The sequence below is a fragment of the Ixodes scapularis genome, unplaced genomic scaffold (genome assembly GCF_016920785.2).
Source record: "Ixodes scapularis isolate PalLabHiFi unplaced genomic scaffold, ASM1692078v2 PGA_scaffold10__122_contigs__length_95168666, whole genome shotgun sequence".
NCBI classification, from domain to species: Eukaryota; Metazoa; Arthropoda; class Arachnida; order Ixodida; family Ixodidae; genus Ixodes; species Ixodes scapularis.
The window spans coordinates 32,087,118-32,113,424 of NW_024609836.1; the positions used below are offsets into that span (position 1 = coordinate 32,087,118).

A 26,307-nucleotide genomic window follows, 5' to 3' on the forward strand; every position below is an offset into this window, starting at 1 on the left:
CCAGCTGAAAGCAAGTGTCAGCAGATTGGGCATTTGCTGTATCTGCCACACTTTTGTGATGTCATCAGATGGAAATCAAGGGACCACATTTCAAGATGCAGTAAACACTTCAGGGGCCCTAATCTACACGGCAGGAGCAATTGGGGCCAAGGAACTGGGCACATAGGCGCATGCTGCAATTGGCCAGCTCTGCACAGCTGATCAATCTTAGCAGGTGGCAATGTTCTGGTCCCGCACGGTCCTGCCATGTAGATTAAGACCCTAGGGTCTTAATCTACATGGCGGGACCGTGCGGGACCGGCCGATTTTGGCCAAGGTGAGAGCGAGTGCGTCCTCGGCTGCCGATTGGACATGGCACCGTGGCTTGCGCATAATCAATCGTTGAGACATTTTTGACTCATTCACGAGTTCAGAACCTGGCAAAAATTTGACAAGAATGTCTCGCCGACATACAAATGACGAGAAAGGTCGCGCAGCATCTAGTGTACTTGTCCTTAGTATCGCCTCATCCAGCTGTCAGTGTCGGCTTATGTACCGCAGTAGAACAACTCGAGATTTGCAGACAAAGCGCGAGTTGTCGACAGCTTCGAATGCAAAATAGTGGGCGATCGCAGTTTCAGCCCGCATCCGACCTCACTTTGCCGTGGCACTCAGTTCGTAGCGGACGATCAACCTTTTTAGAGCGCAGCTCGAAGGCACCCGTTTCTGGCTTGAACGGTGTCGCTGTCGCCATCATTGCGCGGTGCATAATGGGACGTTTCCCATGAAGACGTCACGTGTGACGTCACGACGGTCACCAGTGACGTCATAGATGACTTCACCATGCGTTGCATTATGGGTAAATTTTCCCGCTAAATTTAGTGGAAAAACTTTCCTGCTAAATTTAACGGAAAATTTTTCCCGCTAAACTTAGCAGAAAAATTTCCCCGCTAAATTTAGTGGAAATTTTTCCCCTCTAAATTTAGCGGAGAAATTCCCTGCTAAGTTTAGCAAAAAAAATTCCCTGCTAAATTTAGCAGAGAAATTTCCTCGCTAACGGAAAAAATTTCTCGCTAAATTTAGAGGAAAATTTTTCCTGCTAAATTTAGCGGAGAAAATTTCCCCGCTAAATTTAGCAGGAGGATTTCCCCGCTAAATTTAGCGGAAAAGATTTCTTTGCTAGATTGATCAGGAAGATTCCCCCGCTAAATTTACCGGGAGAATCTTCCCGCTGAATTTAGCTTAAAATTTTCCCCTCTAAATTTAGCGGGAAAAACTCTCCGCTAAATTTAGCGGAAAATTTTTCCAGCTAAATTTAGTGGGAGAATTTTCCCCTAAATGAGAGGCGAGGAGGAGGGGAGAGTACGGGTAAGGAGGACGGACATACCCTCCTCTCCGTACCTTCCCCTCCTCCTCCTCAAGAGCTGCGCTCTAATTCAGGGTTGCAGCGTAAACGTCTTGCATTTTTTTACTATCTCTTAGCAGACAGCGTAGGGCGTTTTGTCATTTTATTTTTGTCTGCAAATGGCACTTCGGAGCGGACGAACCACGTTTCTTGGCTCGCATTAGCAGACGAATAGTCTGCAATCGCCGTCTTTGCTCGCTCCGCCAAAGGCAAATTCGATCGCACTCTTCGCTCTCACAGCGACCAAAGTCGGACCCCAGGCACCAAAAGACAACTGCAGTGAGTTGCACTGCACAATGTTTGACTAACCATTTCCCCGAGTTCTCTTGTTTTGTCTCGGCCATGGAGTGTACCCCAGAGAGTTATGCCATCGAGAACATCCGAGGCATCATTTGTTGCCGTTGTGTTCGCAGTGCACGCTGCAACCGCAGCATGAATCACCAGGGGAGTCACCGGTGCGACACCAAGTGCCAGTACCAGCATGAGCACGACAACAAAGTCTTTGTGTGCAAGGTGAGTTCTTCTTCAACGAGGCAGAAAGTCGAGCGAGTCGGTCACTCATCTCACGGGGCGGGAACGGCGCAATTTGACGAGGGACAAGAAACAAGAAGTGCGCAGACACGGTGCCGACTGTCAATCAAAAGTTTATTTTTCAGCGAACCAGGAAAGAAAAAAAAAAAATGCGAGAGAGGGAGTGCAAAAAGAAGGTGACACTGAAGAAGATTTGTTCTTGGATATCGTAGAATAGGGCTCTTTGCGAGTGGACAGGTGGGATTTGTTGACTGTTTTGCATGTGTCTTGTGTCAATATCTTACCTATGGCTTTGAAAGCAGAACAATCGCTTATGGCTTTGCAAGCAAAACAAACACTCGAGATGATTTTTCGTACGGGATAATGTTCCGTGCCAGAACAAACATCAGGGAAGAAATGTACCGGGACAACAGACCTTTCTGGAAATATCCCAGACACCTTGCGACGATGGGAATCGTGGGGCTTTCTCTACATACACTCATGCCGACTGTGACCCTTCGTATATCCTCGAAGTGCCACGATCCATTTTCTCACATTATTGGGAGCTCGGAGCGCACTAAGGAAAAAAGCTAACGCACACAAAGGTCATCACATTCCGCATTTACACAATTGTAGGTTGACCCACATTTCTGTTTTCGAAAATCTGAAGTGGGGGCGTTTCCCTGCGACTTTTAGAGGGAAAATTAAAATAAGTATAGGTTCTTCACTTTTCGAAACGATTGTTTTCTGTCTTCAAAACAAATTTAAACAATCGCTCCTCAAATACTGCATTTTACGCATTATAGGACTTTGGAGATAAGGGAAGGTGCAAATTTTTAAACTGAACTTGACTCATTATCATTTTAATTGACTACCTCGACGGATAGATCTCAATTAGATTCGGTATTATTATCAGAATATGACATAGCATTTCATCACGATGCTTGTTGGGCCGTCAAAATACCGGATTTACTTGAGTAATAGCCGCACTATTTATGAAAAAATCCTGAGGGTTTGCTTTTTTGCGGAGCACACAGATTGCCAATCACCGCGATAGGCAGCATGATTCCAGCTGTTTACAGGACAGAGATAATGTCTATAGCGAAGAAGATACCATCTGTGAAAATTGCATTTGTATGGAGAATTGTCTTCTCTATCTGGTTATTCGCTATGTTATTTATACACAATGCAATGATTGGCTGTATATGTGTTCTGTGGGAAAGTAGTGTCCATAAATAGTGCGGCTATTACTCGAGTAAATACGGTTCGCATTTAAATCTGACTTCAACGAGGCCTGGAAATACTCGTTCCATCTCCATGCCTGGCCATCTCCTTTCTTCTCGATCATGCACCTCCATCACAGAGTTGTTGCATTTTGTAAGTAACGATTTGCCTTCGCAGCCTTCGGTACCGCATTTAGGCCGTAAAGCCTTTTGCGATTCCGTAGCCGCGACGAAACGAGCAACGAAAACCTCGCTTGAAAGAGGAGACACCGGTGGAGAACCGGGCCACAAGTAGCGCTGAGCTAACCCTATGGGGGCATGATGTCTTCTCCAGGTCACGGGTTTGCAGCAAACACATTGTGGCACCTCCTAAGCTGCGGTGCTTTCGGAACTTTGGCTTCGCCTGCGCTCAATATGAAACGCAGCATGGAAAGTAGCCTTCTGGAGGAACAGTATTCCCGAGTACTATGCAGTCTCTGGCACTTCTCGAAATGGCATAGATACATGTCCAAAACTTGAATTGAATCTTGCATGCTAGGAGCTGGAAGTGGCATACTCGAAGGCTGGCTCACGCGCTCGTGCTTGAATGTGATTGAGTGTGGTGTGCTCCTTTGTAACTCACTGGCGCCATCGGTCAGACTGCCCTGTTACATTTGTAACCAGGGTTCTGCGTTTTCGGAGTTTATTTTTTGTCAAATTCGGCTGTGTTTTGCGAAGTTGGTTTTCTTTTTTGCCAAAAATTGAGAGTTCGTTGGAGTTTATTTTTGTTGAGGTCCCAATTTCCCAAAATTTGGAGTTTAATTTTGCAGTGCTTCTTATTTAAAAAATAAATAAATAAATAAGCAATATTTGAGTGTAAACGTGTGTTTGTATTAAATAATGTTGGTTGCTCTAGATGGATTTGGCATTGATGCCGTGCCATTGGCAATTACTAATCACAACGAAACTTGAAAAACAAGTGTCGCCTCGACAAACATTGCTACCTTGATATCAGCAAACTCCTCGAGATAATTGCTGTGAAGCTTGCTTTAGATCCCAACAACTTCTCCCCTCTCCCCTTTTTTTTTTATCAAAACCCCCACCTTTTTATGAAATCTCTATGGTTCGTAGATTTCACTGTTACAGAAACATAACCCCCCCTTCCTCTAAGAAGCACAAATAGTGTGCTCGAAACTGAACACCGGAACAGCGGTTTTTATCCTAACCCAAAAGTATGATGAACGACCTGTTGTCCTTAAATGAGCCTTGACGAGATAAACAATAAGACTGGTTCGTCGTCACTGGTCCGAGATTTGAAAGGAAACTGGGGTGGTGTTTTCTCAGGACTATTTACCTTGTGAGCCGACAAAACTTATTCAATATTACCGTCTTTTTTTTTTTCTTTTGCATTGGGACGTTGAAAATTTTAGTTTATTGAATAAATACGAATAGGCTACAATTTTTACCGGCGGGCATTTTTTTGGATTTTTTATGGATATTTAGAAAAGCCCAAAATCCTGCTTATAACTATTATAACATGGTCAAAAATATTTCGAGCCCAAGATCAAAGGGTGGTGCTCACAAAGTTAAAAAATATATTGTCACAAGCGGTTAGAAACAAGTGCAACGCACTCGCTCGCACTCGGAGGGCAATGCATGAACCAGTCTTTATTCGTTGGGGGTGATGGACTTCTTTCCGACAAACTACCTGGTTACTCCGAAGTCTGGATGACGCATACAATTACAAATCTTTTTGGTCGCAGTCCTGTTACGAGAAGTCGGGCCGGGAGATTGTCCTCACGCCACAGACGGGTGCCAAGAATGACGCTGCCTGGATGGGGTGGGCCAAGTATGCCTGGTCAGGGTAAGTCAACGTTATGGTGGCTCTCAAGTTCCGCAGAGTTCCTTCTGCGAAACCGTTTTGTCGGTCGTTCGAAAGGGACGAGCAAAAACAAATGCAGCATGTCCCCACAAAGAACTTAGTATTTTTCACTGCAAAAGTCAAGTATTCGTCACCTAACGCCAAGTCTCTGCCCAAATTACATTCATTGTAAGCATAATGGGCAGCATTGTTTCGATATTTTTTTCTTTTCTTTCTATTTTATATGTTGTGTGAACTTGTATATTACACGTGAAATTCTACCCCATTCCTCTCACAGCTCCTGTTAGGAGTGAACAGTATTCCTAAACAAATAAATTAATTAAACAAGCTTGATCATGCTGGCAAAGACTGGTAAGCACAGTAATGTGTGATAGGCCTTACACTTATCGGCGTTCGTCCATGAAGTTCCTGGTGAAGGCTCTTCCCGCTGCTTCTGCCGTTTCTTGCATTTACGATAAGTTCGGTTCTCTCTTCTTCCACCGTGGTTATGGCAGCCATGGCCACGGTGGAAAAGGAGGCATCTGGACAGCACCGTCTCGCTACAAAGCGAGTGTGTCAGAGATTCGCTCCAATTCGCTCCCGACGAGCACCACGAGATGGCGTAGCATGATGTGCCTGCACTCTTTCACAGCTGTGAGGCGCACAACCACGCCTGGGCGCATGGCTTTCGAACGCCGCGTGAAAGGGCCTCTCTTCGCGTCGAGAGCAAACGCAGTTCTTCACTAGCTCAGTCGATGAAGAACTCGGGTCATAGACTCGAGGCAGCGAGTTCAGATCCTGCTGGAGGTCTGGAGTCTTTTCATATGGCTCCCAATGGGCTTAGCATTTTCTGTGCTGGTTTTTTCGTTAGAGCAAAACGTTACACCCAAAACGTTGCAAATCTCGTGTTACACGGCTGATGGAACATATTTTGGGTTCAAATGTACCGCCGACGGTCTAGACCAGATGCAAAATATGCAGAACTGACCGTTAACTTATTTGCAAGTTGTGATTTGTTTAAGCTTTCAATGGGGGAAAATGGGGCTCATTCTCTGTAGTTTGCATCATTCAGGCCCACGTGTTTGTAGGCTTTCTCGGTGACCATTTTTACATTGGAAATTTCCATAAATTGCTTAAAACCTTTGAATAAGATGATAGATCTTTCTGAAACTTTTCCATCTGGTTTGTTCTGCTAGCGCTATATTTGGGCAGAAACTGGGCATTCGACGACGTATAGCTTTTTTTTTTGCCATTAAAGAAGCACTAGATTTTTGGGGGGGGGGGGGACACCCTGTTTAATCAGAACCTCGCTTTAAAACCCGTCTAGGTTTTTTTTTTCTTTTTTTCTTTTTTTGCTTTTTGCATTTTGTTGTAAGTGGTTTGTGGCCACATAAAATAAGGAATATTACTATTTCCATGCCAAAGCACTATTTCAGTTTTTAATGTCTGATCAGAGCCTGTAAGGCCCTTGAGTAAATTGTTCTACTGGTACACAGCTACTTTAGTCTTCTGGGAAATGCTATTTTACCATTTTTCTGTCTTGGAGGTTTTCTTCTAGTCGAGCTTTGTTTACAATAAAGCTGGCTAGTATACAATAGAGGTGCTTTCTGAGATCCTTGTTTTATTTTGTAACTCGATCTACAAGCTCTAAGCTTCCTAAAATACCCGAAATTACTTTCATGCGCGGCTGATTTGCATATTAAAAAAGTGATCAAAGTTCCCGACACTTACCGCTGGCGCAGAACGACAGATGGCGCTACCAAACCTTGCTGAATATGGTTGAACGACGCACAACACTTGTCAGTCACTCACAGGCGATGGGCTCCCGCATGGACGAGCGGGGACTGATCGGCCGCTCGTCCATGCAGGAACCCATCGCTCACAAGTGGTTGACAAGTGCCGTTATGACAATAAAACAAGGATCTCAAAGAGCACTTTTGTGCCCCTTTAAAGTTGCGACTCTCATTCCTTTTTTTTTTTTTCTTTCGAAATAAATGTTGAGTGCCTGACTAATTGATTGGTTACTGTCATTTCTCTCATTATCACTTATAAATAAAAGGAGAATGAAATGATCGCACACACGGTTTGTGGCGAAACTAGGGTTCCATGTTTTCGGTATATACTGATAAGCCCTGAAATGTAGCCCTTGGGTTGGTTTTATAAAAATCGGGGGAGAAATATGTTATATACAGCATTACTTTGTGTTCACCAGGAACATAGCCTGCACCAAACCATTCGTGAGGCTGCGTCTTTTCCCTGGAACCGTGCCCCTTGCCTCAATTTCTCCTTTTGCGTGTAGCAGTACATTCTTCAAGTGTTTGGACCACGCGCGTGTTCTTCGGAAGTAGGGGAATCCCTCTGGTCATGTCCCGTTTTCTCTAACATCGGCCTCGATAAGCATAGACTTTTTGTTGGATACCAAAAATAGACCCATAGAAAATACACAATCTGTTAATAAATAAAACCCTGAAGAAGGCACCCCCCTCCCCCTCAATTAAGAAAACAAACAAACGGGAAAAAGGACAAAAAAACAAGGAATCCTAGATAGAGTGTCGCAGTTCCTCAGTTGGGAAAAAAAAACAAGGCGAAGGATTTCAGAAGAACGATCGGCTTCGTGTTTTGTGGAAGTTTGCGAGAGGGAACGTTGCGCGGCGTTTGCACTAGAGGGCGCGAGTTAGGCTCCGTTTCAAACGGGAGCCAATCTATTCTCGGGCATCCAGGTACATCTTGGAGTGTCCCAGCTGCGGAGTGATCTTCCAGAGTCGCCAGTACTGGTACGGCAACAAGAATCCTGAGGAGACGGTGGTGAGGACGGAGATAACTCACCTCTGGCCTGGGGTGAGTGTGGCAACCTTTCCGCAGAATACCGTAAACAATTCCATTTTTTGATCAAATCCATTTCGTGATTTTTAGGGGGTGCTGTCCGTGGGATAAGCTCGCGATTGGGAAGGGTAAGCGATGTATCCGTCACCAGGCGGGGCGATGTACTCGTACGATTGATTTCACTACAAAATTTTCATACTGTGAAACTTTGGTTCTTCTGAAAACGAAGTAGTTTACAGTGTCAAAGGCAAACGGTGCAAAATAGACGAGGGACATGTCGAAGAAACGAACGAACCATTTGCGGGGACTGGTTCATTTGTTTTTCTGACTGCTGTGCATCACCAACTCATGCAGGATTGTAGTCTTCTGTCTTCTTCGTTTGCAGTATCTTGCGGTTATGGACTTTCTTTTGGGAGGCTTGGTTTAGCGATTCCTAAATGTTTGCTTTTATTTCTCTGGGCTCGCTGTCTCATCACGAAGTGCTGAACAAATTATTCTTGCACTCAAGGTCCAAGAACCTGCGATATATACTCCGTTTCACATTGCACCATGCTGCAATGGACGTCACGAGCCGTGTTAGCCGATATGGCACTCTGTAGGTGCCACATGACTTCATGTTCTGTGTGTTGCACTACCCAACTGGAAGGTCACGTGACACACCTCAAGCTGGGGGGTCAGCTCCGGTTACTCATAGCATCCGTTGCAATATTGTATTGGAAGGTTAAACTGACCATAGTGAGTGCTGCTAGGTGTTGATCGCAAACCGAACTCCCCAATGGTCTAAATTGGTCTGCAGTGCTTTGCAGGTGCGTGCCACCATTCTCCTCGGAGTAAAACACGGGACATAGAAGGAGCGGGTGGGGAGGAAGGGGGAAGGGGGGGGGGGCAGAATGAAAGTTTTTTTGTTGAGAACACAAGTGCTTTTCTTCACCCTTTCTTTAGCAGTGAGGAAGAAATGTTGCCAAGTGAAGTGCGTCAAATTCAGTAATATAGAAGAGTCTCCCGCACACATGTTTGTGTGAACAAAATATATTAGCAGATGCAACTACAGTATGTTTCATAGTATGTTTTTTTTATAAGATTACGTCTGCAACAAATAAACATTCTTTTGGTTTTCTCTTATTCGCTTTGTGGTGACTTCGCAACTACTATGCACGTTTCCACAAAAATGCAGCACGAGGCTTCGTTAGACCAAAAACACGAGACGGCAGAAATGGACCTCTCAAACGGGACGTCTTGTCAGCTTATGGTTAGTTGGGGACCTTAGGATTTGTTTTGCTGTCGCCAGGAGCCGCTTCCAGCGGGCGAGCCTTCCAACACGGCCCAGCGGGTGATCGACGGGCTGCAGGTATTCACGGAGACGGTCAGCAGCATCAGCGCAGGGCCCACCCGCACCATCTCGGATTGGGTCACCGATCAGATTGCTCCGGTATACTGGGTGCCCAACTACAAGATACAGGTGAGGTGACCATGGCTTTTTGCTGGATGTGTGCTTGATAGGTGCTTCGCTTCTATTTCAAACTGGTGTAATGGGTGCAAGCTCGGTGATAATGCTGCGTCCATGTTTGGGAGGAAACGTTTCCCCGTACTTGTAGAAGATGGCGTTTACTCTTACCCCAGATGTTCAGCGCTCTAACATTCGGCCTAGAATGTTCGAGATATCGAGTGTAGTAGATCAGGAGCCGAGCGTGGCACTGCCGACGCCTCGACGCTCGCTGCTGCTTTCTCGACGCTCCTTCTTTTTTTTAAGGCGAAAGCCTTATACAGTATAGACAACTTACAACGTAACTGCTTATAGTGCAGTACCGGGTATAACGCAGCTTTTTTAAACCACCAGTTCGCCTCCCATAGAACTCCATGTAATTACATACCGCTTAAAATGCAGGCGTGCGAAGGGAAATACCAGTTATAGTGCGGTTTTCGGAACAGCCCGGCGACCGCGCCGACTGACCGACGCAGAGATCACGCTTCCCTGTGCGACACTAGATAATGGTGCTAGCCACAAGCGGCTCTCGCGGGGCAAGGAGGTTGCTCGAAGCTCGAAGAAGCGGGGAGAAGCGAAGAGAGAGGCTTCAGTTGCCATAGCAACGGAGGGACGCACGCACGTGTCGTTCACGTGCGTGCGTCCCTCCTCTGCCTCTGCTGCGTTGGAAACGTTGGAAACAACCGCAACAACAGACCAATCCAGTGCCTCCTCTATGTTGCAGGTCGAGGAGAAGTGCGCGTTGCATGCCGGTTGCGGGCCGGCCGGCCGGCTGCTTCTATCTGTAAACATGGCGTCGGTTTTGATCATCGACGTAGACGGCGTAGAAGCTCATCGTTCCGTGTGAAAGCGCTATCCTTGACTGTGAATTTTCATTGTGTGTCGCTACGATAACCCAGCATGTGCTAAAAGGGAAGATCCACCTACTCGTGCGGCGATGTTGTGGCGGCACTCTCAAGACGGCAGAAACGCCCGTGTCGTCGTGTTTGTTTACTTCGACTACAGTGGTGCTTTCTAAGCATTTGTGTTTTCGAACATCGCCCGGATTTCTTATTTGGAGCATTTCATGCCTGTGCTCAAGTTGAAGGTATTACTGGCATGTACCGTATAAAGGATGCGAATTTTTCCGCGTTTTCATCGCCGGAGAAAAGTGATTAGGGTTAGTAATCCTGAACGCTCGCAACGTCCGTCTGCAACCCGCGACGCCGTTAAAACTTAAAAGGCTGCGCCAGGCAAGAGTCGCTCATTTCTTTCAAGATGTGTGACACACTTGAGAGAGAAGTGTACTAGTCTGGTGAAATAAAGACTTTCCTCAAACTAAGCTTTATTTTTCATCTAACATAAAATAAATTCTTTTACAATTGTAAGTTGTCTCATGGCATAAATTTTGGCCTGAAAAATTGATGTTTTGGTTATAGCGCGGTACCGCTTATAGTGCGGATTTTCGCGACTCCCGCGACATGCGTTACATGCGGTCTACACTGTATGTCTCATAATTCAGTCGACCTTCAGAAAGCACGTCGGCGACACGAAAGGGTGCCAAAACGAAAGGTACCAACCTAAAACAAAATAAGGTAGATAGCCCGATTCTCCAGTAAATTTCAGTTAAGAAGCATCTTGATTGTGGTATCGGAATACTTTTACCTTCAAACAAAAGATTCCTTCGTATCTAATTTGCAGCAAAAAGCGGAACTGAGAAAAATGCATTCAAACATTGAACTCCTTTACTTTGTTACTGCCTCACAATGTGTTGAAAATATTTTATATCAACTTAACTATCTGGCATATGGTTATCAAATTTAGTGTAGGGGTGTATAATTAGTTTCTAAACCCGAAAACCTCAAACTTAAAAACTGAATGTTTTCAAAAAAAAATTTTAAATTTAGGTTTATATGGTGCTCTTACTTTCGAAATGCCTAATGGCCTGTTTTGGCCTCGGGGATAACAGTACATGTTAAAATAAAAAAATAATAAATAATAATGAATGATTTTGAAAAACAAGTCCTTGCACAGTCCGCGTGGCATCAATTTTCGGCTTTTAGACGTGTAGTAGTCTGCGGGCTATAGTCCGGGAGATATGGTACTCATTGGTGGCTGTGGTTGTCTCTGCGGCACCAGAACTGCCACGACTGCGGCCAGTGCTTCTCACCCAACGACCGGAAGCACCACTGCAGGGCGTGCGGCCAAGGGTTCTGCGACGACTGTTCCTCGCAGAAACGGCCCGTGCCGGAGCGCGGGTGGCCGGACGCGGTCCGCGTCTGCAAGGCCTGCTTCAACCCGGGTACGTTGCCGCTGCCACGGGATGGTTTCACGTGACGTGCCTGCGGCTCAAAATCTCACCGGACTTCGAAGCGGAAGAAACGGTGCAAAAGACGGAAGGCAAGTGGAAGAAGTACACAGAAGCAGCGCCGACTTAAAACTGCGTGTGTGTGTACTTCTTCCACTCTTCTTCCGTCTTTTGCGCCGTTTTTTTCTACGATAAACCGCCGGCCCAACTTCCCGCCTCGTTGTACTTTTCACCCAGACTTTCCATGGTGGAGGCAGCGTTTCACGGCGGTAGCTGTTACAGGCTCTTCCCAGCACTAGAAATGACATTCGTCGTCGTCATAGTTGTACCCATTGTGGTTGTTGTCGTAGCCGTTGTGGTAGGGCATCCGCCATCGACGTTGCCAAACACTCGAAAAAGATCACCCGTTGCTGCGGCGCTTTCGGAATTCGATCCCGGGTTCGCCGCGTGCAAAGTGAGCATGTCACCGCGGAGCTACGCCGCAGCTTAGAGACAGCTCGTTTTATAGGCGACATTTGCGGACGCCACACATGCGTGTACGGGTCTCCCGTCGTGCCCACCCGATGGCTGCAGTTGCTGCGACATCATGGTAAAAAGTTTGTCTTTCTTAACTATAATTCTCCAAATGTAATCGGAGTCAGTCGTCGAAATTGACGACTTGGGTCGTGTGGCGCAAGCTGCCGCCCAATGAAAAGGGTTCGGCTGCATCTGTCTGTCCAATGCCACCCGGAAGACGGGACCTGCGCATTACGTCGGCGGCGGCGGGTCCCCGAGCCGCTTGAACGGCAGACGCATGCGTCTTGGCGTCGCCGCGTGCTAGCATCGTGGTTATTGCGAGGTGCCAAAAGAATCACGCCGGCGGTGACGCTGACGCGTCTCGCCGTCCGTCGTAGGGAGAGCGACAAGGTGCGCACCATGTCGTGAGGTGGACTATTTTGGATTGTTTTTTTTCGGGCCGTGGTCAATTGCGACGACCAGAGCGGTCGGGAACGCGAAAGAGCATCGCGAAGTGCTCTTTCGCGTTCACTGACACTGACAGCTGACACTGTTGTCACTGTCGGAGTAAGAACGGCAGGGCGTGTCTTTCGAACCCGCAGCCTCCCGCACGCGCTCCGTGCCATCTGCCTTGCTCTGACTGCGCGCGCGCGCGATGTACGAGACATTGGAGCGTTGTTGAAGGTACGAAGCTCGTGCCGAAGGCAGGACGACCGAAGCTCTTCCCTGCCGTCCTCGCCTTGCCAGTGACTATAATTAAAAACATACTGCCGGTGCAGGAATAGAGCGTCGAACTACGGAGCATGAAGTCCGGGGTTCAATTCCTGTTAAGAGACAAAGTGTTTTTTTTTTTGTGTGTTTTTTTGTCAAGACGATTGGATGTGTTGTAATGTTTTCGTAACGACTTTTCAGAGCACTCTGTACTTGGAAACTAGCCCGTGATGCATTTTAGTAGTCACTGATCTGCCTCAGAATTGGTTTAACACATTAATAATACACATTTGAACTACCGTAAAATAGCGAGGAAGCGCCCATCCCACTTTCATTGAAAGCTTGTTTAATCTAGACATGGGCGCTTGTCCAGCTCGAATCGGTAAAAACCAAGATGACGGTAAATGAAGAGCTCCGAAGATAGGAAGGGTGAACGGAATCAGAGAAAGCACATTTATTTTCACATGATGAATGATGGGGTCCCCCTCATCATATATCATGTGAAAATAAATAAACCAGTACCTATATATTGTCACTGAACTCAGAAAACGACTCGTCAGTGCAGAATAAAAGGTCAATGCTCTCATCACAAGTAGTTTTTCCCTTTCGATTGCAAGAAAGCAGATATTTCCGTCACTGCCACTGGCAGTCTTGTGGCTGCCACAACGGGGTGAATATTTCTGGCTGATGCCAACGCTTTGAAGAGGGTAGGTGCATAACATATACTTTGCAGGATTTCTCAACTTTGGGAAACATTAATTGTGGGTGCTAGTACGAAGTGGGTGCTTCTGCGGTATTTTATGGTAGTAGCTAAAATTACACACCCCAATGATTGTTTTTTTCTTTGTTTTTGCAAAGTATTTTAATTTTTTGGGGTTTGCTCCACACCGAAAATGTGACATCGGATGTTCTAATGGGGGAGCAGTATGGCCTGTTCCCGATGGGTTCCGAAAAATTTGATGGTGGGAAGTGAGTGAAGAAAAAAAGATCATGGTCAGCAAAACGAGAAAAGCAGGTAGTCTGAAAAGTTTTTCAGACTACCTGCTCGACTTGCAAATTATGCAACACATGACGTTGCCCCAGAGGAGGGCGCAGGAAAGTAGAAAGTCGGTTTTGGCAAAACCTTAGTTTTCCGTTTTCTCAATGGCTAGTTTGAATTTAGAGATAATAGATAGCATGCCAGGAAGAGCGAAGCCTCATTGGGTATTCCCAAAATCCATTTAGTTTTGGTAGCATAAAAAGCCACCAGAGCACTCTGTGAAGAAACTTCTAGAGTATGGCTTCAGCGGATTCATCAGTTGGCAACCCTGGTTTCCATGCAACTCCTTTAAGGAGAGCAGACTGACCGAAATAAACATCACTTTGTTCGTTTGCTAGAAACGTGGTCTGATGCACTTCGTCGTGTTGGGTTTTGCTAAAATCACATCACTTTGTACAAAGATTAATGCGTGTCACTTGCTTCGCTTTTTCAGGCAAAGACGAAGGCAGGAGTCGGGCCGTGGCACGACCGGCGGGTGAATCGGAAGTGACGGCGCGGAAAGTGGGCGAGGTGATCCGCAACGTCCTGGGAGTCGCCGCGTCGGCCATCGAGTTCCCCCTGGGTGAGGAGAGTGATTTCACTCAAAGGCAGACTTTTACTTGCTCTTTTAAATAAACGCCATACTCCCAAAAAAAGTTTTTTTTTTTTTTTTACATGTTTTGAGAGTACAAGGGTTATCTTGAGCTTGCTGCGAAGAGGACGAGGGTCATTTTGAGCTTGGTGCGATTCCGACACATGCATTTACTTCGAGACGTCGACCCCGAAACCGAAGCATGGCTTTTGGAATCGCTCCTAGCAGAAAATGGGGGTCTTGCAATGTAAATATTTTACTAATTCTTTTTTTCTTTTTTTTTTTGGAGGGGGGGGGGGGGGGTTGTGATGTGTCCTATGCAGGCACTTAGCTGGAGATGCTCCTTGGCATAAATTGTTTTTTTGAATATTGAAGCTAGGAGCCTGAAATTTTCACAGTTAGTGCATATTGAGGTCCTCTTGCCATATATGCAATCAGTTTTCTGATAACTATCTTGGTGAAATATAGCTATGCTTTTATCATGCACATAAAATGCCTTTTTTGTGCACGCAATGTTTTTCTAAACCATATATGACTGCAACTCGAAACAGCCTGGTTAGTGCTTTGTGAACTGAAAATGTGCATATATACGTAAAAAAACAAACAAAAAAACTTGCACCTAAAAAAAAAAAAAAAAAGTGATTTTTAGTCATTACATTTTGTTTCACTTTTCGTTTTATATCCCTGATAAAAATTCAGTGAGACCGATCGCACAACTAGCAAGATTTTCCCACTCTATGACCATCAGGAACATCTGTGCAAAATGTTGTTGTAATACAGTAACTGCAAGCAGTTACAATTCTGTGCACAAACTATGAAAACAGACAAAAATGCCAATTAGAGAAAAACTAATTTGAAAGTTTAGTTTCATGTGATATACCTATATTCTCACTCAAATAACACAAAACTTGGTGGCAATGTAGTTCCAAATGTCTCTCTCTGAACCTCCAAACCAGTACTCCCCTGCTGCGTAGGTTGCACCCTCGCGTCCCTTGCGGCTGGAGTCCTCAGCATGGGCACGTTTTCGCCCTGCTGCGGCGGTGTGGCCTAGCCTCAGCTGTTAGCTTGCCGGTCATCTTTCTGATCTTCCTCTGGTCGCACACGTCGCTGAGCCTGACTAGCCGCTTTGAAGGGAGGACCCCAACTCCTCCAGCACTTGCCCAAAGCTGGAGTGGCCCCAGTTGTACTACAACACTGCGATGGCGGTGGCTGTCTGCACCGCAGTCAGTGGTGCAAACCAAGTCTTTGGGCACAGCATCCATATCTTACTGTTCAAAGACTCTGCAGCATTCTGGGTCTTTCCCCACAGACATTGAGCGAGGAGCTTTGCATCTGTAATGCGTTTGTAGATAGCCAACACTGCTTTCCCTTGAGCGTTGGTCATGAGTAGGGATGCCGCGAACTTTTTTCGAATCGAAGTTTCGATGATTGAATCAAGCGGTTCGAAAGATTTCGATTTTTCGAATTGTCTATATCGTAAAATTCGACGGAAGTTGAATTTTCGAACTTGTTAAGCTAAGAACTTCGACGCTTTTCGAACCGTCGAACTTATTACGCTAAAAAATTCGATCTTTTTCGAACTTTCGAACTTTTTGCGCTGCAAGGTTCGATGCTTGTCGAACTTTCGAACTTGACTGACCAAAAAATTCGATGAATTTCGAATTTTCGAACTTATTTATCAAGAGAATTCGAAAAGTTTCGAACTTTCGAATTCTGAAATGTCAGAATTCGACGAACTTCGAACTTTTAGGGTAAAAGTTCGACGTTCGTCGAACTTCGAAAGACCGGCGGACGGTTTCATTTGATCTCAAGTAGTGGGGTACATTCGTAATTTTTTTTTCTCGAATTAGTACACGCAGTGCTGCGTTCCTTACGAAAGACAATGTCGTTTATTTCAATGTTCTGGCATGCTTAGGTTTAAAGAAATAAATCCCCGAAGGGGCGAGGAAGGATGACGGGGTTTTTGACGATTATCATTTGTGCCAGATTTGAAGCACGCTGCAGCCGGAGCTATTTATGGTATACTTTTTTAAGAATGATCTATGTATAGCCTAGGTAAGTGCCGTCCTAAGATGTGATGATTGTTATTCAACGTGAGTTTCGAAGAAATGTCCCAATATGTATCTGCTTGCAATTATGACCTAAACTTGATATTTATTTTCGTCTAAGTTGTTTGAGGTATCGCATTTAAAGTAACACCACAGACAGTACATATCTAATAGTGTTTAAGTTCAGCACGTCATTAAAAGAAAACTTTTTTTTTTTTTCGCTTCACGTTCCTGAGACGCGTTTCTTTTAGCCTGTACACATTTTGGTAAAAGAAACTTGTTTCGAAGTTCTGAACCTCTGAATATGCAATAGAACACTTCCGACGAATTCTTGATAGCTTTTTTTTTTCTCCTGCTTTTTATTCTCGCATTTATTCTTTTTTTTTTTTTTTTTGGCACAGGTATTTAGGTCGAAAAGACAGCTTTAAACTTCCGAACCACTAAGCATGTGACGAGTAGTGCCTTCTGACAACGAGTTTCTAACAATGACCATCTACGCAACCTTTTATGCAGTGAAGAGCGACAGTAGCTACACATATGCATAAATAATTTCAGATTAAAATAAGCTCGACCACGCCCTCTTTCCCCGTATTGTTTTCTTTAACAGTCCGAAATACCTGCAAGGGAGAGAAAAAGGCTGAAACCCCCCCGCTACCCTCTTTCCTCCCGTTTTTCCTCTTCCGACGCCACTTGTATGGTAGAACGCTCCTCGACCTCGAGTTGTGTCGGCTTTTGTGCTTTTTGCGAGGCGATTCCTCCGTCCCAGAAAATAAACCTCCAGGACAATTATAAACTTCACCGGATCGGATTACTTCCAGCGTGCAAGGGGTGGCGAGCTAGTTTGCCAGGTCGCTTCAAGGTTCTTCCGAGCCTCAACCTCCTGCTCGACCCTGGCCGTTTCGAACTGGATGAGTCTCGTAAAACAGTGTGTTTGTGTAATCACTACTGCGTGATGCAAGTTAAAGACCCCCCCCCCCCCCCCCCCCCCCGGGGCTGGCGGTCACAATTCTGCACTGGCAAATATTCTAACACGCCTGGGGCACTCGTCGTCTCATTTAATTGCCTGACCAACTTCGCAGAATCTAGATATCACACCCTAACTTTTCTAAACTTGATTTTGTGAAAAATCAAGCACTCGTCGTCTCATTTAATTGCCTGACCAACTTCGCAGAATCTAGATATAACACCCTAACTTTTCTAAACTTGATTTTGTGAAAACCAGTGAGTCGTGAAAACGTTATTTGAAACTGAAACTGTGGAAAAACTTGAGAATCGGACTTCGAACTTTGAAAACTTGGATTAGAAAGAAATTCAAAATCTTCAAAGTTTTTTTTTTTTTTTTTTTTTTTTTTTTTTTTTTAGTCTAGCGTTAAAAGAAAATCGAAACCTTCGAACTTTTTGAACTTTATGCAGAAAGAAATTCGAAATCTTCGAATTGTTCGAACTTCATGTCTGTAAAAATTCGAAGCGTTCGAAGTTTTCTAATTTTTTTTCCAAAGAATTTCGAAATCTTCGAATTTATCGAACCTGAAGTAAAAAAATATTCGAAATATTCAAATTCGAAATTTTAGAAACCGTGAAAGCTTCGAAATTTTCGAACTCGAAACTCCGCTGTGGTCAAAAGTTGCGAATTTTTCGAATTCGAACCTCGGTCGGTACGAAAATATCGAAATTTTTCGAAATCGAACCTCAGTTCGCTTTGCAAATATCGAAACCTTTCGAAATCGAACCTAGGGTGGTTCGCGACATCCCTAGTCGTGAGTGGTGTGTGGTCCAGTGTTGGCTCTTGGAAAGCCTGGGCTCTCTTATGCTTACACCACGACTCCTCCTTGTCGGGGCAGAACTTGTGACTGCTAGCATCATTGGTCGATCATGAATGGAGGTATGAAGCCCATATCGCACAGTGCATTCCATGGATGCTCCCTCTGTTGCTGGTTAAGGCCACCTGATAATAGTTCTGTAGCTTCCGAATAATCTTGTCACCCAGCTTTCCCCATGTGGTAGTGGCACCTTGAGCTCTCTTAGCTTTGCGACGTGGTTGGTGCAATCCTTCCTCGTCACCGTGGTGGAGCTATACACCTGCTTCAGACACTTCAGTGTATGCTTTACTGTCGCCGTCGCTAAGAAATGTAGTGTAGTGAAGCTGCCTGTCAGACGATTGCATCCTTTTCCGGATCCGTAGTGCTGCTTTAGTTTCCATGGCTCGGGACGAACAGTTCACATTCTTTCCGCACAGTGAGCCATGAAAGGCTCGCCACACTTCCTCATCTTGTTCGTCGACAATCCAATGTCTGCTACAGCCGTGACAGTAGTTGGACAGCACCTCAAAGTGCAGGCAGAGGCCTGTGTCGATAGAAATGACAGTGCCCACTCTGTTGCGGCTCTTGTTTCCACGCTTTTGTCAAGTGCCGTCGAACATTACAGCGACGTCGATTTGACCCGCCTCAAACGCATTTTTCCGCCTTGCTTCTACAAGGTTGTCTGAAACTGCTTTAGTGGCCACGACATGCACTTTCTTTGATATGCCGTCAAAGGTCTCGTAATGAAGTGCTTTGGGCAACCCAAGAATGTCACAAAACCTTAAGAGTTGGTCATGTTTGACGCCAACCGTGCACGCAGTAAGCACAGCTTTGATGTTGATAGCGAAACCGTCGCGGGCACTTTCGTTGTGTTCATCCGGGCCACTATCTTTGTGGCTGGCGGCATGGCACAATGCGGCGAGTATACAGTAGAAACAATGCCCGCGGTGCATCCATCATTCATGCACTTCACTTTAAGTACGGAAGCAAGACCCTTGCGCTTGTCTATGGGCTTCACAGCAGCGAGTTCGCAAGTCCCACACGTTCCGAACACCGGGCCGCTCACGAGTTGCATAAGAGTTCCAACTTCGCAGATGACAGCGTTCGTGCTGCGTCCACTCCTCGCATTAACATTATGTCAAAACGTTCGCAGCTTCTTTTCCCATGCACCCATGAAGTTAGAACCGTCAATGACAAAATCAGGTGAGCTTGACCGGCCGGTGCTCGCGATGCTCGAAAGCACGTTGCCATTCTGCTGGCACAATGGAGCGGCCGTGCTTTTTGGGCTCTTTCACTTCTGTTTACGTTTACCCTTGAATGCACGCGTAGTCATACTCTTGCAGCGACGAAAGTCGCACTTTTCAGGACGACTCGTAATGGGAACCCTCGAACAGCTAACAGAAGAGATGGTTATTGTTTGAAACAATGGCGATGCGACGCGACACCACACGATGCGCGGGCTTCACTACACGACAAGTCCGGGCGGCAGCCAATGACGGCTCCGCATTCGCATCGCATGGCCTTTTAAAAGCCAACTTGAAGCGTCCTGAGCACGTGGGAAATGCTTTTTTTAATTATTTCTAGCTTGACTACGTGACTAAGGGAGGAGTCACTAGAAAGAAGACTTGATTATCTTTATCAAAGTGACTGCAAAGGCGGCCGTTGCCGATGTTCGGAGGGGCGTGGGTTTGAGAATGGCTAGCTTGCGCCAACATGTGCAGTTTGTTTTGACGTGGCAGGGCATTCAAATACATCTTTTTTTAAATATTTTTAGATAGAATTTCTGAATAATCTTTTTTTTTTTTTATTATTATAAATTTAGAAGGTACGTAAATATAAAAAACAAAAGAAAAAAAAATTTTGGTAGGAAAAAATATTTCTGATTTGCATCTCTCCTTAAAGAATTTTTTTTTTTTTTTTTTTTCGAGAGTTTAGCTTCTGTAAAACCCCAGTAGGTGCTGCATTTTGGACAAGCATGTTATCCTGAAAGATCCCCAAAAAACAAAACACACAATTTTTTTTTTTTTTTCTTTTAGAGTTTTAGTTGTTGGGGATTTTCTTGGTTATCTCTCTGGAAAACGTTGCACGACGGTTGTTGCACGAGATTCGTTCGAGCTGGTCTCGGTGTAAGGTAAAAGTAGTGACAATGCTTGGAAATGCTTGTTTTAGCCGCACAAACTTTCCCGGAGAAATCTGCCAGGTGTCAAAACACACCGCGTCACAGGACAGCCAATTGGGCAACTTATTTTGTGCTGAAATTTTGACACTTCTATTTCTGGTTGTTTTTGCAGAAAACATTGCATGGCTTTTGCAATGTCCTTCTTTATATCTGCAGTGCCTTTTTGAGTTGGTTCATTGAAGGTTGCCTAAAATTATACATAGAAAGTACAGCAGCAGTAGCATACGACAAACATAAGGTGAATGGTTGAGTGTGTTGGTGTCTAAATTACGAAAGAGGGACACAAAAGGCAATACGGATGACACAGGCCTTGAACCTGCAACAGGACGTTTACTGGCTTCAACTTGACCCCCCCCCCCGCCATGCTTGACGGAGGCATGTTGAGAAGGGAAGGGGAGAGGGTGGTTGTTGAGACAGCCCCCTGCATCTCTCACTTGTTTTGTTGCAAGTTGAAAGGCTTTGTCATCCGTGTTGTCTTCCATGTCCCCCTCTAGTTTTCATAATGAAACGGACGTAAGTTTGTTAAGTACGACATTTTGCTATTTCCGGGTTCATGATAACCGGGTTCGACTGCACTTAGCTCAGCCAGGTGGCGATGCGTGCTGCGTCACTGTAGTAACGCTCTTTAAAAGTTTGGTGCTTCGTAATTATTTGCGTTCTACCTACATTGTCCGGTACAATAAACAGTAATTAAAATGACCCATAAAAGAATTATAAATCAAAACAAAGTGTCCCATATGTGGAATATGGGTCCTGTATGTGAAATACAGAGTTCTTAATGCAGAATGCATTTTAAGGAAAGCGAAGTTGGAATTCGTGGAACTGTTGTGTCACCGTAGCCATCGTCAGCTAAATTTAGCGGGCTAACGTCTCACTAAATTTAGCTGCCACTACGAGTCACATGGTCCCGTGGCTCATGCCACCACACCTCGTGGGGTCGGGCCACGACGGTTTGTGTGAGATCACATTGTCACGACGAGCTGTTACATGACGGCGAGTCACGTGGCTTGAGGTCATGTGACGTCAGGGAGTCACAGGATAGGCCACGTTACATTCGGTGTCTTACGGATCCTCGGGGGGCAAGTTGAAATCCCAACCGAAGTGTCCGCAATCTGATTTGACGTCAAAAGGGCCCCAGGGGCGGTTTGCTAGCGAATGCGGCTGTTTTCCCGTCGAGTATAAGGGATTCTTATGTCACGTGACCGGCCCAGAGGGCAGGCAGTACCTAGCGTCTAGTCAATTCCAGCCTTGCCCGTCGTCGTCTTGATTTCTCGCTTAACACGGTCTTCCCCAGGAGTAACTTTTTGTGCCACAACTAAAGTACACAGATGCGGTTTGTTTCACTTACATTTCAAGCCTGTTCGTCCTCTTTCTGCACACCAAAGCAGACTCAAATAGTGAGGACGGACTCGTGGCGGCCATTTGCCTTTCTCGGCATCAACTATTTTGTGCTGCATAGTTGAGGCTGGCGCAACTTCCACTGTGCTCTAACGCTGTCAAAGTGCTCTGACACTGTTGTCGCTTCGTTGTTGTTTTGTTTTTTTTCGCACGAATGAGATGCAAGACAGAGCCACATGTTCTTGCAGCAGTGCTGAGCTGCCACACTTTGGAAGCTGCACTAGCTTGACAACGTATAAAAAAATATATGATGCTGAGTTTCTTTTTATTGGTGCCATGCCCCATTAAGTCGGTCATGTAACCAGAAAATCCCTCTTGCGGAGATTTTAGCTGCTAAGAGAGATATCTGCATCGCCAGCAAACTTCCCCAAATGTTCAAAATAAATCCTCAGTCTTCCATTGGGGTATGCTAGATGCTGTTCATTGATTTGGCAAGTTTAACCCCAAATTTGACCTTGGTGTAACGTGACATCACGCCATCTATATTTATGTGGCATGTCGCTTATGCATTCTGCACACCAGGCGTTGGGGTACCAGATCAAAGAAGGGTTTAATTTCTTCCAGTCATCATCTCCGCCTTTCTTAATTTCAGGGCTGATCAAGGACACGGCACGCCCGGCGTACTGGACCCCCGACCACGAGCTGAGCGCCTGCGCCGTCTGCGAATTGCCGTTCGGTCCGCGCAAGCCGATCCACCATTGCCGCGGCTGCGGCCTCGGCGTCTGCAACGACTGCTCGATGGCGAGGCGCCCCGTGGCGTCGCGTGGCTGGGAGAGTCCCGTGCGCATCTGTGACAAGTGTGACAAGCGTGCTGAGCTCTGAACCAGCCGCGACACGTCTCAAGGGACCGACTCTCTGCAGCAAGAAGCCAGTGCATGTTACTTGACGATTTCTGCAGGCTGGTTTCCGCATTGTCGCTTGAGTGCGTCGCATTTTCTTGTCACCGCTTGCAACTAGAGAACACACGGCTGCCATCTGTCGAGCAGCCCTGGAAATGCATATAACTAGACGGAAGGATTAACAGCATTTATGTCCTTGACAAAAAGCCGTCGCTCGTGACGTTGTCGGAATCCCTCCAAGCACACAGTGAAAAGATGATTCGTAAAAGTTTATGAACATTGCCCTAGCGTGATTCTGCCGACAGAGGAAGGGGAGTGCAAAACTTGTCGTAAATGAGCTGGCCACATGCTATGCGCATGTGCGATGTCACATGCCTGCGACCTTGGTGTCGCGGTGTTGCTTGATATCATGATCTTACGTGACATCACAGGGTTGTGCAATGTCGTGGTGTTGCATGACATTGTCATGTGACATGATATAATGTGACACCATGATGTCATGCGTTGCAATGCTGCTTGGCATCGAAACGTCGCAATGTCACAGCAGCTTGCTGTCACAGTGTTGCATAATATTATGATCTTATGTGACGTCACAGTTATGAAATGTCACAGTGTCACGTGACATTATGATATTGTGTGACACTGTGATGTGCATCATAACATTATGAAGTCATAGTGTCACATGACATCGCACTCCTTTGTGATGCTTCTTTTAGAATTTAGCTGATGAAACCCAATCTGTGTTAGAACTCTGTGCAAATCTAGCGTTCAAGAGCTGCTCTACGAATGGTGCTAGTGTGCCAGTACATTCTCTTGCCGTAAGCAGTGACAAGCGGTTTAAACTCGCTCAATCGCACCCGCATGCAAATCTGTGAACCAGAAAAAAAAAAAGTTATGTTTCATCATTTTTTTTAACTTTTAAATGAAATTTTGGGCACAAATATCTATTTGAGCGGAAAAAACGGGTTCACCTCGAGCGTGCCACGGTTGGTGAGGTCGTGTAAATGTACAAAACTAAATTACGTTCTTTAGCTGAGAGAAATGTAGTGACCCTCAAATTGTGTTGCGGCGAATGCGGAAGCAATGCGTTGCCTCCAGCTATTGCTGCATTTGTTAGCACAGGCAGATATTGGGCTGCCTTGTTTTTGCAGTTTAGAAGTTCTCGACTTGGGACATGTCGAGAAAAGGAAAGACCGATGCGGAGTCTTTCCTGTTTGTATGTCATATTTCAAAGTGACACTGACGCTCCTGTCATCGTCTTTGTATAGTATTCATGGGTGCTTGGAGGCCAAAGACGTTGTAGAGTACAGCTGAGTTACTATGGAAGTGGTTTTGTGTTTTCAACAGTTGCTCTCTGTCTGTTTGTCATTCGAGAATTGTACAATTGATCTTTTCGGTACTGTATTTTGTAGCAGGCCTGGATGGTCAAAAGTAGTATGTTATGGCCTCTTTTTATTGCATAACCTTACTTACCCAGTCAATTTGTTAATAGGGGCTTGGGAACATATTTTGCATTTTGAATGGTGAGAAATCTATTAGATTCATACCTGTCATTAGTGGAAGGCATCAATTCAGTGACATGCATTTGACCTAAAGTGCTCAGAAATAAGTGAAGTTTTTTATGATTTTTTTTTCTTATCATCTGGTCAAGTTTATATCAGCTCGAGAAACTTGACTCTGTTTTTCAATTTGAATCTGGCTGGACGGAGCCTTGGAAGGCTCCGCTGCACCCTTTACTTTTAGGTGGGACTTTATTTTAGATATAAAATTTTTTTGGTGTTACTCGTTAGAGTTGCTCAAAATATTACTGTTTGATAACAGAACAGCACTGGCTTCTTCATTTCTTTACCGTAATTACGGGATGATGTGTCTCCGGGGGCGTGCAATTTGAGACCTCCACAGGAGTGTTTGCTTACATTCCATGGTTCTTCGTGCTTGTTCTCCCTGATCATCTGTTTTTTTTCCCCCATCACCGTTTTTTAACCTCTCTTTTTACCCTGGTAAAGAATCTGTGGGACGATGCTTTTGTGACCCTTGGTCAACTGAAAATGTGAATTTGTGAACTGCTTTGCCAAGATGGCCAATTCTGTAAGGAAGCTTTCTTGTGACTAGGTTCTTTTGTTATACTGATCATTGAGGAGCCCTTTCTCGTGGTTTTTTGCTGGAAGTGGATTGCTTTATGTTCAAGGAATTTTTCCGCCATTCTTTGTAGTTCTTGCTTGAGCCACATTTAGGTTGGAGGAAGCCTCGACATAAATGATGATAATTCTTCGTCGTCATTTGCTTTCCAGTTCAAACACATATCTTTATTGTAAAAGCCCGTAGGTTTTCCTTTGTATTGTGCACTTATTATTTTCTATTCTAAGTCTAAAAGGACCACAATTTTTTTTCTGGCAATGTGCCACTTTCATACCTAAAGGGCACATGGTTTGTGTGAAGTAAACTAGACTGTGATGTACCGTAGGTACACTGGAAGATTATGTTCTGAATCACTGTCTTGTTCCTACTGGGATTAGGAGCTAATACATATGTTATGCAGGGTCCTGGAGCCAGAGGAGCAAAAATACCATGCAACACAGTTCTTGCATAGTGTTATGGAAATGTGTTGGATTGGCTAAACCCATCTGGCCATTTTTATTCGTAGGATATTGCACTGACGTGATGCCACCTAATGCTCCCAGTGTACCGCATTTCATAGCGTCCAGTTGAACTAGGGAATCGACCGGCCGAGTTTTCTGATTGGTTGATATCAGCCATGTTGAGGTACATAAATAAAAATAACGTCCAGTTGAACTAGGGAATCGACCAGCCGAGCTTTCTGATTGGTTGATATCAGCCATGTTGAGGTACATAAATAAAAATAAAACTGATATGGGGAAGCTCTGGACAGCCAGTGAATTATGATCAGTCAAAATGTGATATGCGTGTTATTGGGCTTTTGGTATCAAGTGGCCTGTAATCTAGTTTGCAAAAGGAGAGTTCTGGTCAGTTTTCTTAGTGGCAGACAGGCTTCACACATACCAGTTCAAATTATTTGCAAAAAGACACTGTTTTGGAGTCGTCGATTGCAGCGCTGCATCACATTTCGTTATTCTGGGAACATTCAATGGCTCTAGGCAGTGGGTCCTGCTGAGTGAGACCGTTTCCACCACTCCAGTTGCTGGTATGCAGTGTTAACCTTTTTTATGGGTGACAGTGTGTTCTGGCATTGGAACAACAAATGTTGGATAGTGTCATTGTCAAGAAAGGCAGGTGTACTATTGTTTTAAGATACTTGTATGCTGAAGGGTTCTCTCTTGTGCCCAATTCGATGACACTTTTCCTTGAAGCACAGTATTCTATGCTCATATAATGCTGTACGTTCAACTTTATTGCTAGCATATATACAAGAGGGCAGTGCCAATACTTTAGATCCTAACGACACTTTGCAGTATGTACAGCGTGGGCTCTATGAATCGCTCATATTTTGCATGAACCAACAAATTAGTTTCTTGTATAATCTGTAACTCACTGCTCAGGTTAAATTAAATGTTCTTGGGATATTGTACTAATCAAGGCTCATCCTTGTTAGTATAGACAATGAATTTCTTTTAGATTGTACTCTGCTTTTATGTTGCTCCAGTAAAAACAAGTTCTAAGGCCTATGTCATCTACAAAGGGTTATACTAGTTTAATTGA

General features: G+C 45.1%; 1 protein-coding gene across 1 annotated transcript in view; it reads left to right on the forward strand.

The window, feature by feature from the left end:
- The window catches only part of LOC8034676 (zinc finger FYVE domain-containing protein 1), a 40,368-nt gene extending 14,971 nt beyond the window's left edge, over positions 1-25,397 (forward strand). Inside the window, exons 6-12 of the mRNA XM_040221865.2 lie at positions 1,798-1,897; positions 4,860-4,960; positions 7,678-7,795; positions 9,069-9,239; positions 11,382-11,544; positions 14,229-14,357; positions 22,383-25,397. Coding sequence (XP_040077799.1) covers positions 1,798-1,897; positions 4,860-4,960; positions 7,678-7,795; positions 9,069-9,239; positions 11,382-11,544; positions 14,229-14,357; positions 22,383-22,612 — 1,012 coding nt within the window. The 3' untranslated portion in view covers positions 22,613-25,397. The remainder of the gene's footprint in view (positions 1-1,797; positions 1,898-4,859; positions 4,961-7,677; positions 7,796-9,068; positions 9,240-11,381; positions 11,545-14,228; positions 14,358-22,382) is intronic.
- The last annotated feature ends 910 nt before the right edge of the window (positions 25,398-26,307 follow it).